Genomic DNA, 15,440 nt, shown 5'->3' with positions numbered 1-15,440 from the left:
AAATGGGGAAGATGTTTCTTTTCATTCATTGTTATTTTTTTTTTTACCTTTGTCAATATGCAAAATTTGGAAGCGAGGATTGCTATTACATTTTGGGGTGACTTTCTATTTTGGGGAATTAACTATAAAATATCCAGAGTACTCTCTGATTTATTCTTAAGAGCAGAAATATTTATTTTGAGAGTGTGAGATTAGCTTAAATTGATGACAGGTGATAGGTCGGTAGGTAAATAGATTGATAAATTGATTGATCAAGAGATATAGCGATCTGAAGAGAATGGTATCTGAAAAGAATGCTACTATTTCTCAAATATCAGGGCAAAGTATCGACCTTAACACTAAAACAATAAAGAAGGTTTGCCATAAGCCTCAGTGACTTCTCCCTGCCGACAGGATAAAATACCATCTAAAAGATCAAATACTTTGTGGTCTGAACTCACCTATAATCCCCTCCTCAACACATATAACTTCCTGCTTCTGTTTCAGTCTCATGTAATCACAAAGAACCTGCTTCTCTTTGTCTCAGTGCCCGTGAGTATTCAATTCTTTATCTGCAGATGTTTTTTATCCTAAAACTTCAGCTATATTCCTTTCAGTTTCTGACATTTCTCATCCCAGAAGTATTTCATCCAAGAAATTTGATCTGTCTGTGTGGTCATCTTCCATTCATCTTTCAATTATTTTTGAAGCTTCATATATAAATGAAAGGCATACAGAATAGTCAGAACAAGAAGGACAAAGCTGAGGTACTGTTATTTCCCACAAACTGAAAAAAGCCTCTACAAAGTTAGCCTAATCAAGACAGTATGGTACTGACATAAGGAGATTCATATAGACCAGTAAGAATGCACTTGAGAATACAAAAATAAATCCATATTCTATTCATGGTTGATTTCCAACAAGATTATCAAAACATCCCATGGGTAAAGAATTTTCTTTTCAACAAAATGTAGATACAAGTAGAGAATCACACATAAAACAACAAAGTTGAACCCCTACATAACACCATGTCCAAAAATTAACTCAAAATCACTAAAGATCTAAATGTGAGAGATGAAACTATCAAACTCTTGTAAATATCGTTGTAAATCTTTATGATATTGGATTAAGCAATAGTTTATTAGATATATCACTAATGCACAAGCAAATAGATGAGGGGATAAATTGGATTTCATCAAAATTAAATAATTTTGTGCATCAAAAGACCAAAACATTGAAAATGCAACCTTCAGAACGGTGCTTTTAAATCTTAAAAAAAAAAAAAATGGAGGGGAAAAATAAACAAAATAGGGCCTTTGACACATGCACACTAAATTCAGGCAACTAAACCTTAAAATTCAGTGCTGGAAGACACCTAAAGTGGATCACCCAGTCCAACCTCCTCATTTCACACAGGCTATCTTTTAATGAGTGATTGTCATCATGGTGATGTGACTGCCATGATCTGTAGCATTGACTGAGATTTAACTGTACCTTCCTGAAATCCACTAAAATAAATGGCACTGGACTGCTTGCCAGCCCTGCAAGTTTTTCAGCACTTGTTGGGTTTCCCTGTATTGCCGCAGGCTGTTCTTGGGACTGTGTTTCGATGACGCCTTTAAACTCATCCTGCCCAGTTTCTAACTACCACGCTTCAACTCTGTACACCACCAATGCGGATACTCTGCTGCTTTACCTTTTTTTGCAGCATTCTGCACAGCTGAGGCAATGCCTCATTCACTTCCTTGAAACGTGCCTCCCTCCACACCTGTTGACAGTGAGTGGCCTTGAGGCTCAACCCAGAGCAGGTGCAGGACCAATACTGAAGGGGAACAGGAACACGAGGAAGTCCTGTGCTCCTATTTACAAATTAGTGAGACAGGATTTGCCTGGAATCTGAAATGCTTCATACCAATTCCAGAAATTCATGCTGTTTTTGTTCATATGGATTTTTTGGTTTATTTTTGCTTCTTCTACCTCTCCTAAATTGATGAACTGCACAGAACCTCTATTGCCATAAAACTAGGGCTCTGTTACATTTTTCTCAGGCGACAAGGATCCTGCTGCAGTACCCCAATCCCTGTTTCCCCCAATTCCTATACAATGGTATTACTTTCTGTAACTGTTATCCTTTCCCTGTATGTTCCCTAAGTGACTCCTTAACAGAGAACATTGTCTTGAGCAGGCTTTTGAAGGTTTGGGATCACATACACAAAAGGCAACAGCCTAATATTGAGTATTAACTGCCACTATACCTAAAAATTGATAGATTGCTCCCATCAAGGGACTTTTGTTCAAATCATGTCCTTCTCTGTTGGATTTCACTGAACACTTCATTTTTTACTTTTATTAAGAATCTCCCTTCTCTCTCTAGTTTCCACCATAGGATCACAATCCTCACATAGCTTTGCGATTCTAAAAATCTCATTTATATGCTTTACTAGTGCAGAAGCTTTGAAAGTTCCATTTCTTCTATGAAGGACCAAGATTAATTTTTTGGGCATTTTTCTATACCCTTCTCTCATCAGAGGTGATACCAGGGCAGGTGTACTAGACTCTTTCTGATTATAGTAACTAGTCCAAGTGATAGCATTATCAAACCATAAGCAAAAATAAATAAATAAAAATCACTTTGCCCTAATGGGAACAGAGACTAATGAGCTACCATAATAGTTGTTTCACTCAGTACTTTTCATTTTCCTTCCTTATAGTGAGAATAGACTTACGTGCATTTTTTTCTCTAGTTTTTATCATAATAAATGCAAAGGACTTGTTTTTTATAATTTCCTCTTGAATTAGTTAGCTAGGGCTACTATAGCAAAGTACCAAAGACTGGGTGATTGAACAGAAATATATATACTCATAGTTCTGGAGACTAGAAATTTAAGAACAGTATGTCTGCAATTGGTTCTCTGAGATCTTTTCCTTCTTGACTTGTAGATGGCCTTCTAATGCCCGTATGTTCTCATTGGCTTCCCACTGATCTGTGTCCTAATTTTCTCTTCTGAGAAGTACACCAGTCCTGTAAGATTTGGATCCACCCTAATGCCCTCATTTTAACTTATTTACATTTTTAAACAAACTACTTTCAAATACAATTTGAGATACTGGGAGTTAATGCTTCAACAAAAGAATATGGATGGGAAGGCCACAATTAAGTTCATAACAAGTCTTAATTGAACATCATAATTTCTATGGCCAAATCTATCAGGAAATCTTAGTTTCAACATAAATAGAATTATGATATTGTCCCATAAACTATTATCTTACATGACTATTCATAACAAGGCCCTTTACTGGTTGGTCTGTGCATTATATATAGTTGCCCTAAGTCTAAAGAAAACTCCCCACTTTTGTCAAGTTTTTCCTGAAGTACCAATACCCCGTGCCAAAATACCAGTCATCATTCTACATAAGGTTACTGAAGTAAACTAGCCTGGGCTAACTCAGTTTAATATTCATCAAGGATTCTAAAACCTTCTTGGAGTATTGAAAGGACAGACTTTCAAAGTGATACCATAGCAACAATTTAAGTGTTTGGTTTGTGAAGCAGGTGAACATTTCAATGAGATATATTCTAGAAATAATTGCCAAAAGCACATTATCTTTTTGGCCTATTCCTTAAAAATGTGCATATCTGTATTATCTTAAAAACTGTCACTTTTATCATCTTTCCCAGGATAACAATGCATTTTTTAGTCCGTCACTGAAATGGGAAAAATCACCTGAGGGACTGGCTAGAGAAGACTGATTCAAATTTAGAGAAGAGGTTTGTTCAAATTTGTGTTTTAAAAAAAAAACAGATTTTTTAACATGGCTAGCAATGAACCGTAACAGATCACGCTGAGTAAAAGATTAGTTGGGATACACTGATTTTCCAGACTCTAGACTATACCAAAAATTCAATTAAAAATCTAATTACAACTTTAATTGTTAAACAATCAACCAGATTAGTTTTTGTTGCTGGGTATTTTGTTTCCTGCTGACTCATAAACAGGTACATCTGCAGGTGTTAACATTGCCATCACCAGGTGACCTAATCAGCCCTGTCCTTTTCTACTTTTCACATCACATCTTAAGCTACAAACATACAAAAGGTGAGGTGCAAACAATACATTTCTATAGAGAGGCATATATATGTGGCACATGTATAGACTGCATTGTTTTTTGAACTTTGAAAACCACATTACAATAATAGGTTTAAAGTTAAGTAAAGCAGTCTGTGTAGCTTAACCAAAGTCTCCATGTCCTTAAAAATTTTATGGAATATCATCTCCTACATGATATCAAGTCAAATGACTGGAGGATAATGGGAAAGGTGGGAACTCCCAACTAATAGAAAGTCCTGAGAATATTCAAGTCATTTGGCATGAATATGCGTAAGTCACATAGTTTGTAAATTTAGTCATTGTCACTTCATGTTTCTCAGATGTCAAGGAAAGAAAGTTTACTACCTGACCTGTTTTCACTAGACTACATAAAACTTTACATGCAAAAGAGGTACCAAAGACTGGCTTTCAATGTTTAAAGATAGTCAATGTTTGTCATATTCCTCAAAAGCCTAACATTGAGATGGTTATTTCTCAAAAAAATTATATTCCAAAGATTTAATTTTTTTCCATTCTCACTGAAAAATTTAGGACTGAGAAGCTGTTGATAAGCAAACAAAAACAGAACACATTTTTTTCTTCCAGGATGAATTTCTGAAATGAAATTGTATGAGCCTGAGATTTACAATGCCAGCAGTTTGAGGCAAATGCAATAACACTTTAAAGTAGCATTACAAGATTTATTTTTACATACTTAAAATACAAAAACTCTTTGGAGAATTCTGGAAATTGAAAATGTTTACTTTAGGAGCACTCAACTATGTTTTGGTTCAACACTAAACCATAAAAGAATTCATGAAGCATACCAACATGTGGTTCTTAGAGCCTTATTTGTAAATAGAATTTAAATAATTCAAGCGGCAAAAAGACTAACAATCTTCTATTCTCCAAGGTTATATACAGAAAGAGTCTCATGGATGATCGAAAACAGTAGATAATTATCAAATTTTGCATTATATCACACTGCTATAGACATTAGCTCTACGGCAGTCATTAAATTGAACTTTAATAAAGGAAATGCCTTTAATAGCCACTGGTGGCTATTGTATACCTGAACTGTGGCTAGTATGACAATTTTTTTAATTTATTTTTAATTAGTTAAATTTAAATTAAATAGTCTCATATGGCTAGTGGTCACCATGTTAGCACAACTCTAACCCTTCTAATTCACTAACAACAATGGAGTTAAATCCAAATTTCTCTAGTGGGCACATTAACGTCCCATGCAGAGGTCCCATTCCACCCAGGGAGCAATTGTTAAAGTGCTCATGTGAGTGCTATCAGCAGAAACTCTTCACCCTAGAACGCCCTTTTTGGCAAGTACACATCTAAAGACTGATTTCAGAAGAAGTGCAAAGATCTGGCACTTTGGTCCAATAATTGTCATTGTAATCAACTATATATTTACAGGTGGTTGAAATTGGGCTTCAGTTCCAATTTTCCTTTTGCCCAATCCTACTCATGGCTTCTCTTTTCCACAGGCGTTGATCTCCAGAAACATTCTGCAACTGATCTATTTCTACAACTAAGTGTCAACAATCTCCAGCAGCTGATATAGAGAAAATTTTGAAATAACTGTTCAATAGGAGAAAAAACCACAACTATGTACAAATTAATATCTGTAGTATGATACATACTATGTAAAATTGAAGTAGGAAGTAAGCATTTATCTATTTTTTATGCAAAAAGAAAAAGGAAAATAAAAGATAAATAGGGACCAGATGAACTGAAATGGAAGAATTGAGGTGGGTAGGATATTTAGTAGAAATTCTCTGAGTATTCCTTTTTGAATAATTTTGATTTTTGGAACTACACTATATTTTTACTAAAAGATGTCTTAAGAACAGAAAAAATATTAAAATGTAATATACTAGAAACAAATGAACATAAATATATTTTAAGTAAATAACAACTGCAATAAAGGGTGGGGAAATAGCTAATTAAATAAATTTTGATCACAGTATTTTGAACATATGTCCTTGGCTCCAAGAAAGAACCATACATAAATATTGGTTTATAACAAGTGAGAAAGATAATTACAAGAAAAATGAAACAAAGGGCAAGACAAAACAAAACAAGTAACAAATCCTAGAAATCTGACTGAAAAATTGATTCTCATGGAGGGGAAGTGGATGGATGAAGAATGTTTGCTTTCTGCCACTATCTAGAAAATAATAATTTGAGGATCAGCAAATAATTTCCTAGTTCTGAAAGTTTTCAACCATAGGTGCTTTTCAGCTGGATATTTGTAATTGAAGATTTGGAAATCAAGTTCTTAAAACATTGAGGCTTAATATATAAGGCCATGAGAAATCTGTCTGGAAAATTCAGTCTTCAAGATAAATAGCTTTCAGAAAAAGAGCTTTTATTATTTTTACATGGCCTTAATCATTTGATTGCAGATGTATGAACAGATTATATTGATTTTATAAGATTACATATGACATTAGTTCTACTAATATTTTGTGTAAGAGAATTTAAGTTTATCAATAGTAAATTTTCCTGCTACCGTATGCATGTAATCTTATGTTCATTGCAATACTACTTAGAATAGTCAAATTATGGCAGTAACTAAACTGGCCAATATTAGATGAAGATGTGGTATGTCTTTGCAATGGAATACTACTCGACTATGATACAAAATGAAATTTTGTCATTTACAATTACATAGCTGGAACAAAAGAGAATTATCCTAAGTGAAGTAAGTCAGAAGGAAAAAGACAAATACATTTGATTTCACTCATATGTGGAATATAAATAAACAAGCAAAGGCAGACAAAACTGAACCAAAAGAAACCCTAGAAATCTGAATACAGAAGAGGCTACCTGATGAGGTAGCTGTAGAGTAAAGGTGGGAGAGCAAAGTTGGGAGAGAATCCTATGGTTTATATTTGAGGAATGTGTTCACTTTTGTGGTACATAAGATTTGGTAACAAACATCTGAAGAGGGTTGAGCCTGCACCCTTAAATCAAAAGTAGTATTTTTTTTTTTTTTTTTTTAAGATTTATGTATTGGGCCTTCCCCGGTGGCACAGCGGGTTGAGTGCTATGCTGTGAAGCTGTATGGAGTCTTTGCAGCACGAGTTCCATCCCCGACCAGCCAGGGAGAAACCCACATGGTGTGGCAGACCTCTCCTGTCTCGCCAGCTGCTCCCCTCAGCAGTGTATTTCGGTCTGTCTGCCTGTGCTGCTCCCCACTCTGTCTGGTGAATCCCCTCACCCTCCCGCACCTCTGGCCTGTACCGCGGGAGGGTGAGAGGATTCACCAGAGAAAGCGGGGAGCAGCACAGGCAGACTGAGTGAAATACACTGCTGAAGGGAGCAGCTGGCAAGACAGGAGAGGTCTGCTTCACTGTGTGGGTTTCTTCCCCAGTAAGCTGGGATCGAACTCAGGCTGCAGAGCTGGGGACAGCTTCACAGTGCAGTGCTCAACCACCTGTGTTACCAGGGAGTCACAAATCAAAAATAGTATTTTAAGCAAATATTACCTCAATAAAGAATAATACAATTGGAAAACAAAACAAAAGCATACATTTTTGAAAGGAGTGGTTCAATTTTGAACATTCTATTCAATGTGTAAATTAAACTTTCTGGAAAAATTCAAACATCTTAACAAGGATATGCTTCTAAGAATTAAGTTGAATAATATTCCATGTAAAGCTGAAGCCTTCTAGACACATATAACAACCATCAGTACCACAAAATAGAATACAGATGCTTTTTCTTTTCTCCCATCCAAGTGACAAGGCATTTCATGCTGTGAATACCTAACACTTTGCCTTGACAACTAGGCACACGTTTATATTTTCTGCTTTTCTAGTCATGGAATAGCTGAACATTGTCTCAGTTGATTTGGTGCCAAGTCAAGTCAGTCTTTCGACATTTGTCCAGGTAACTGGACCACGAACACCTGGTGAAGACTTGTCACAAATTGCAATGATATTCTTTCTTCTTTGAATGGTTTTGGTTGGCAGTGGTTCTGTTGAACAGACAGTAGGTAAACAACACACAGATCCACTGAATTGTAACACTGGGAATATTAAATAAACTGTGTTGTTTGATACACTTCACTGGAGTAAAACCACTGAAATGATTTCCCTCACCAGAATTTAAGACAAAGAAAAAAAAAATAAGATGAAACAGGATTATAACAAATAAAGAGGGAAGGAACATAAACAATTAACTTTAAACCAGAGTGGGAATAAGGTTTAAGAAGAATAATGATGAATCCAGATAAAAGAAATATCTTGGGCTTCAATTAACTAGCAGTCCATAGATTAGTCCAGTAGTAATCTAGAAATATCAAAATTAAAATCTACAAAAATTTCACATGTCAGGCAATTTTAATGTCTAAAAATTCGGAAAGAATTTTCCACATTTCATCATAGAACCAATGGGATCTACATTAAAGATATCCATTTCTCAATTCCCTATTTTTATGCTCACCCCACAGCATTTTGATTCTCCCCTTATATTGCCAAATGGAGCCAAATTAATGATTTTAGGTCAATCATATCTTTGATTATAATTGGTCACATATTATAACTAGTTATGCCCCATATTATAACTAGTTCTTAAGCCCCATGCACCTGAATCATTGGTAGGCATGGTCAAGTTTCTTGTGGTTCATGATTGAAGGCAGAATATCCTATATGAAACCTAAAGACTCTTAGAATTCAAAATTACTTAGTTCTAGAGAATGAAGTTTGCTTGAAACATAGTGAAATGTAGTTGAAACACTTGTAGCAAGTTAATGCAAACAGCTATGACAAAGTCTTCGTTAATTTAGACATTTAATCTCTGAAATATTTAATTAAAATGGAAATAATTTAGGTAATAGATTCAACTTCTATCATTCCACTACTGTAAATATAATTTCAAAAACTTTTAAGTCAATGAAATGTATGCTATTTTGAGTGGTAGAAGTGATATGAGTTAGCAGAAACATTTAAGGAAAAAATATGTGAATGTATAAACACTGTATGGGATTAACTCAGGACATCACTTTCCCCTAACAGTATTAATTAGGGTAAGTAAAATCAGGGTATAGTTCACAATTTATCAAAGTTCAAGCAGTCATGCTAAGAAAGCAATTTATTCAATATATATCAAATATTTAGTAAGATTTTATTGAGAATAAAATCAGGTTGAGTATCCAGAACACATGATATTCCATCATTGCTCAGTCCTGACACAGGGACAGCAAATAGCTGACCCAGCTTTAGAAACCAAGATCCTCAGGCCCAATGCCTAGATTACAAAGAATAAAATCCAAGCAGGTATCATACTGCTGTAGGGAGTGTCTAGAGCACAGGCCCAAAGGTAAAGATATGGAGATTGAGCCCACTGTAGAATCTATGATCCCTTTCAGATTCTGCATGGTTATCTAAAGTCAGCAACTAACTGAAGGCTCACAAGGAGTGAGCCCCTCCCAAAAAGAAAAAGACTGTACCATGCCAGGATTTCTCTTCACTGACTTCCCTCGGCAGAGGCAGCTTTCCTCAAGGCTGCCCGCCTGCGACCATGCAGGCCTCTCAGCAAACCTGTCCTTCTGGGGAAGCTCTTTTTGCCCGCTTGTGTCTCTGCAAGTGTCTTTAACTGTTTTATCACTCCCCTAATAAACCTGCCCTTTGAATATAAACACCATCTCTGTCTTGTGGAGAAACTTGCTGGTGTCCCTGAAAGGGGAGCTCTGGAGAAACCTTTCCCGAGTGAACCTAAGAAGGACTCCGCACTCCAAACCCACTGACTCCAAAAACGACATCAGTATCATTCCCATTCTATGTAAGTATATAATCAGACACAAAATATAACATCATTTATTGCACTGATATGTTGTCATTCTATCAGAGAAAACTTATAGGTGGTCAGGTCATAGTGGTACCCAGCCTGTATGCAGAATTTCAATCCGTGTTTCTGTAGAAGCCTGGTGATATGGAAGAAATGAAGGCAAAGCAAGTGATGCTGAACTCTTGGGTGGAAGAGGGCTGGTTCTTGCTCTCCCAACTTTGTTAAGCTGTAGATACCAACTTGGTAGGGCACCCCCCCTCCCCCGCATTATGCCTCCACAGAGTGTCCCAGGTCTCAATCTCTACTTGAGAGCCCAGGACAGACTCCAAAAGGTCTGGATGGGGAAGGCTGTTGCCCTAACTCCACAAAAGATGATGTATCCTGAGGCAACTTTGCATGGACACAAGGGTCTCACCAGGGTCTGGGAGCTAGAGAACACTGTGATCACTCATGATCCTCTAACCTGGTTTGGAATCCTGGTTCTTCACTATCTGTGGCAGGCCCAAGCCAACTTCCAGAAAAGCCTGCAGCATGCAGCAGATATGGCTACCTACATTTCAGCATGGACTGGGGTGAAGCTAGCTCTCCAGGGCGCCAAGATAAACTAAAGCAGCTGAAGCCTGGGACTACTAATCTGCGACCCTAGAGAAAGGGCAGTAGCACAACTATTTATTCTTCCTTTGCCCACTTATTTCAGGTCTTTTCCTTTGCCAACTACTCCTGCCTGGACCCCAGTTAACTCCTCATGTCCCAGCCCAACACCACCACCACCTTAAAGTGTTTCTAGTCTGCATGGTTTCAACTTTGTTCGGTATGAAAGCTTGAAGAGGCAAAAACTTTGTGATGTTAAATGTCACTAGGTTAACTGAAAGCTAATTCTCAATGATATATAATCTAGAGTTTATTTGTTAATCAAAGTGAGGATTCAAACCCTGAAGCAGTCCCAGAGATTTTACTCTGTGAAAACTATTCCAGATAACATAAATTTGAATTTAGTATATGTAGGCAGGATCAGAGTCATTGACTTGAAGGGGAATTGTCCTGACCTAAACATATGCTGATGGGAGAGGAAGGCATGCAGGCATTAGTTAATCTCATCATTCAAGAGGCTGCCCTAAAGAGATGTTAAGGCTGATTACCTTTGCATATTTTTTTTTTATTAAATAACAATCTGATTTTTTAAAAAAGATTTATTTATACAAGCACTGGGTACAGTCAGAAGTGCGGGAGGGTGAGAGAATTCACCAGAGCCAGAGCGGGGAGCAGAGCAGGCAGAAGGACCGAAGTACACTGCTGAGGGGAGCAGCAGGTGGCAGGAGAGGTCTGCACGCCATGCGTGATCCTCCTCCAGTGGCCTGGGAGCAGCTGGGGATCGATCCGGTGCCGCAGAGGCTGCGGGCAGCTTCGCAACCCAGTGCTCAACCCCTGCGCCACCAGGGAGGCCCTACCTTTGCATATTCTTAAATCTCTATCTGGCTTCTTGGTCTTTAGTGGGGGTGAAAAGGCTGACTTTACCTACAGGCAGATTTCTGCATTAAGGATGGAGTTTGTGAAAAGGGCTTTGCTATCATTGCCTGCTAGATCAGAGTTAGGATCTCCAGAAAATGTTACACTATGTCCATGCTACTGTGAAACCACTTCCAGACTTGTGTTCTCCTAGGACACTCATGAAAGGCTGGTGTGACTTTGCCAGGTTAGTGCATATTAGTGAACAACTAGAAACAACCTCTTGGATAAATCAGTTGTATTTTCATTACAGAATGAAATACTGAGGGCTAGAAGCAGGTGCTAGTTAACTGGAATGAAAGCCTCAAAGATGGAAGTGATTATTAGATAAAGTGAAAATCAGAATCTAGAAGAGACTAGGGAACGCTGTACCAGCAAGGTGCTTCCCTTCTAAGGTTTGATTTTATCAAATGATGAGGTAGTCTGGGTTTTGTCAAAGAAAAAAGAGAGCAGGAAATTACATTTGCAACTAGCACAAAACAGAAACAAAATCCCCCACACCCAATGTTCTAGTGCATATGTTAAATTGCAGATAGGCATCAAGCATCTCTTAATCTCTGTAGGCAGGTCACAAGTAAGAAAGGCAAGAATTTAGGAGATAAAAGACTGTATGTTTGGAAATGTGTGTTTGGTTAGACTTCTGTGAGTTGTACCAGGGATGAGGGGAAGCTTCTCAAAAGGGCTTATTACAGAGCTCTTCACAGCAGGCACAGCTGACTCTGCCTTTACCTCTTTCTTTGCCCAAAACTTATTTTTCTTTTGCACAAGAATGATAAGTAGATGCCTTACTTTCACTAGAAATCTCAGAACTTATTTTGATGAAGGAAAAAGCCATATACACTAAGAGATCAAGACAGCGTGATTCCTGTAAATAAAAAACACAAACACCTGTATAGACGGGCAGCATTTGGCAGATTTTAATTCAGAAAAAAAAAAAAAGATTTGACTTAGAGTTTCAAAAGAACTCTAAGAGGCCTTTCCAATTTTTAAAAACCTGTCTTTATGTTACCAGAATTGAGACTGAGCCTCTTAATTTGTTGAAGGCCAATTATATACCCTGTGTGTGAAATGTGTGTCCTGGCTTCATTTTTCTACTGGGTTGTTATTTTTTAGGAGAATTATCAGGGAGCCCTTTGTTCATAATATGAGATACATTTTTTTCCAAGTTTATCTTTTAACTTTCCTATGGTAGTTTTTTTTTTTTTAATTGTAACCAGAAAATAAATCTGAGTTATAATTTTACCCAAAATGGTTCTAGAGTCATTTCACTGTTGTTTGAATGTTTGAATGAGAATGTAGTCAGTGATAACTACTCATATTGTTAAAAAAAAAAAAAAAAAGTTCTCTAAAATGTATGCCAAAGTAATGGTGGAAATTGAAATTATTTGCCAGAGACCACAGCCATAATTGTAAGAGACAAGAATCATCAATGGATGGTAATATTCGTATGTAAAAGAATGACATAAAAGAGGGTATTTACATAGTATTATAATATCTCTGCAGAAAATGCACTGGTTACAAAAAAAAGAAATAGTAACTTTTCAATGTAAAAAAAAATGGCTGACACCTCTATAACAAAGAGATCAAAGCTACATCATGAGAAATGAGACATACCTATATGTGCCTCATGTTATGCACTGAGGATGCATCTCTCCTTTGTTTCTGCTAAAAATGTGCAACCATAAACTGATCATTAGAAAATATTGGACAAGTTCAATTTAGGTATATTCGATAAAATACACTGAGCATTCTTCAAGTGCAAAATAATAAAAGGAAGATTGCTCCAGATTGGAGAGGATGCAAGGCAGCTAAATGACATATGGAATTTTGGAGTAGATGCTGAAATCACAACAAAATATAGTGAAAGCATTTGAGGAAATTTTAATAATCTCTCTAATGAGTTAATAACTTCAATGCTAATTTTATGGCTTTGATCATTGTACTATATTTTGTAAGTTATTAATATTAGAAAATTTTGGGATAAAGGTCTCTATACACATGTTTGTAACTTTTCTGTGAAATTAGTTCAAATGAAAAAAAAATGAAGGCATTTTGAGATTGCTTAAGACTTTGGCCAACATTTTGCTGGATATGAAATGATTCTATATTTATGACATGACTTGAGTCAAAAAAATGTTGAGAATAAATGCTGCCAACTGGCCAACTTATTAACTTAAGCAGAGTATTCATAAGTATATGCTTTTCAGTAACATTGAAGCCCCTTCACTTTCCACAAAAAGAGAGGTGCCAGTGCAATTCCCTGAAGCTGAGGTACCCCACCAGTGAGCTAACCCATGTGGCACAGCAGACCTCTCCCATCTCACCTGCTACTTCCCTCAGCAGTGTATTTCAGTCAATCCACCTGTTCTGTTCCCCACTATGTCTCTGGTGAATCCTCTCACCCCTGTTCTCCACAATTCTGGCCTGCAACCCAGCCCTTGTATGCATAAATAAAATAAATCTTAAAAAAAAAAAAAAAAGAGTGCAAATGATCTGTAAAGACAGGTCGCTATTTTTGGTGATGCCTAGAACGTGAACTAGAAAGCTATTGATTGTAATTTCAAAATTATTATGAGACAATCGACTGTACAAAGTTCACTAAAGGCAAAGCACTAATTGATATATCCAACAAAATAAATTATAGCTCATATTTAACTCAATTTTCTTCCTTCTTGTAGACTAATTGCTTATTAATATTGAGAGAAAATAAATTAATATAGAGTTGATCTTGCATAAGATAATTAGTAGAGCCTCATATTTTGTGGAAAATTGGGAAATACTGGTAAAATACATGGATAATTACATAAACTATTTTTAGCTTAAATACTAAGTTTCCTGGTTAGGAGGTTAGTATCATCTAGGAATAAGATCTAAAGTTTTTTCTCAGCTCTTTCTGCATGAACAATATTTGCAGTGATACAGTACATAGAAATTCAATGAGGAAGCAAGCATCTGCCAAAACCACAGTTGTCCTCTTTCTTCCATATGACCCCAAAATCGTGAACATAGTTTACCAGTAAGAGAAGAATGTCTGAAGTAAAGGTGAACTAATCACTATGTTTCCAGTGATTAGCCAAAATAATGGGACCCCTTCTTTTAGAGAGCCAGACATAATGACCATATTAACACTGTTTGTTTCCAGCATAGTTTCCCACTAATTTATACCCCTAACTTGACCCTTTAAGCTCAATTTAAAGTTATTATACCTACCCCAAAGCCACAAACACTTCATTCTTGTATATGGGAAGCATGCACAAATAAAAACATGGAACACACCCCCCACATTGTTTTATCTTGCCAGTCAATCAAAAATATTTCTCTCTATTCATGATATACCAAATGATAATGAGATGACTTTACAGTTGACTTTAAAAAAAATGAGTTGACTTTACAGTTGACTTTATTCCAAAAAATGAATAGTCTATAATATTGAGAAGATTAAAGTGAATTTTTATAATACGGAGGGTAAATAATTCTTTCATTTTTCTCTTCCTTGATTAATTTAGGTAGCAAGCACTTATAAATTGCAACATTGTAATGCTTACAACAGTAATAAAGATTAAAAAAGAACTCACCAGCACTTGGATAACCAGGTGTAGAAGGGTCTCCTCCTGGATTCAATGACACCATGAAGGTCTCTTGGCTAATATCTGCAGTCTTTGGTAAGTCACAAGGGTCAATATATAAAAGTACACCTCCAAATCCAGCCTTTTCCAACAAGGAAAGCTGAAAGAGAACAAATTATTATTAGAAATGTTATCATATGCATGAAAAGTTCAAAGTGTCATTTCATGAAAGCAACTAAGAGGATTCTCATTTCTTTTTTCATTTAAATAAGCAGACACTTCATATTTCCCACTATCAAGCCCAGTCGAGTTATTCTCTGCACTAAGAGGTCCAGACCTCTGATATAAACCTAAACAATGTGCACAGCTGAGTGAGGATCCTCCATCTGAAAGGTTACTTCCTATCTTGTCTGTCACCAAACATTTAGAAAATCCCCCTTGATTATATCATTATAGACTTATTTAATGCAAAGATTCCTGTTATTTAGTA

General features: G+C 36.4%; 1 protein-coding gene and 1 long non-coding RNA gene across 10 annotated transcripts in view; one reads left to right on the top strand and one right to left on the bottom strand.

Annotated features, from left to right (window-relative positions):
- Positions 1-6,033, top strand: part of LOC119257297 (uncharacterized) — a 40,099-nt gene extending 34,066 nt beyond the window's left edge. For 2 of the 3 annotated variants that reach the window (XR_005127996.2, XR_008553809.1), the window contains one exon: positions 5,570-6,033. This is a non-coding gene — a long non-coding RNA (uncharacterized LOC119257297). Of the gene's footprint in view, positions 1-3,658; positions 3,749-5,569 lie in introns of all 3 variants that reach the window. The other variant, XR_008553810.1, reaches the window with a different exon arrangement.
- Positions 1-15,440, bottom strand: part of NAALADL2 (N-acetylated alpha-linked acidic dipeptidase like 2) — a 1,155,955-nt gene that overhangs the window by 415,358 nt on the left and 725,157 nt on the right. For all 7 annotated transcript variants that reach the window (XM_054700373.1, XM_054700375.1, XM_054700374.1 and 4 more), the window contains one exon: positions 14,960-15,110. In XM_054700373.1, coding sequence (XP_054556348.1) covers positions 14,960-15,110 — 151 coding nt within the window. The remainder of the gene's footprint in view (positions 1-14,959; positions 15,111-15,440) is intronic.

Source organism: Talpa occidentalis, unplaced genomic scaffold, assembly GCF_014898055.3.
Source record: "Talpa occidentalis isolate TD23 unplaced genomic scaffold, MPIMG_talOcc4v2.1 talOcc4.4, whole genome shotgun sequence".
In the NCBI taxonomy this organism is placed as follows: domain Eukaryota; kingdom Metazoa; phylum Chordata; class Mammalia; order Eulipotyphla; family Talpidae; genus Talpa; species Talpa occidentalis.
This window is presented reverse-complemented; position numbering and strand designations above follow the sequence as displayed.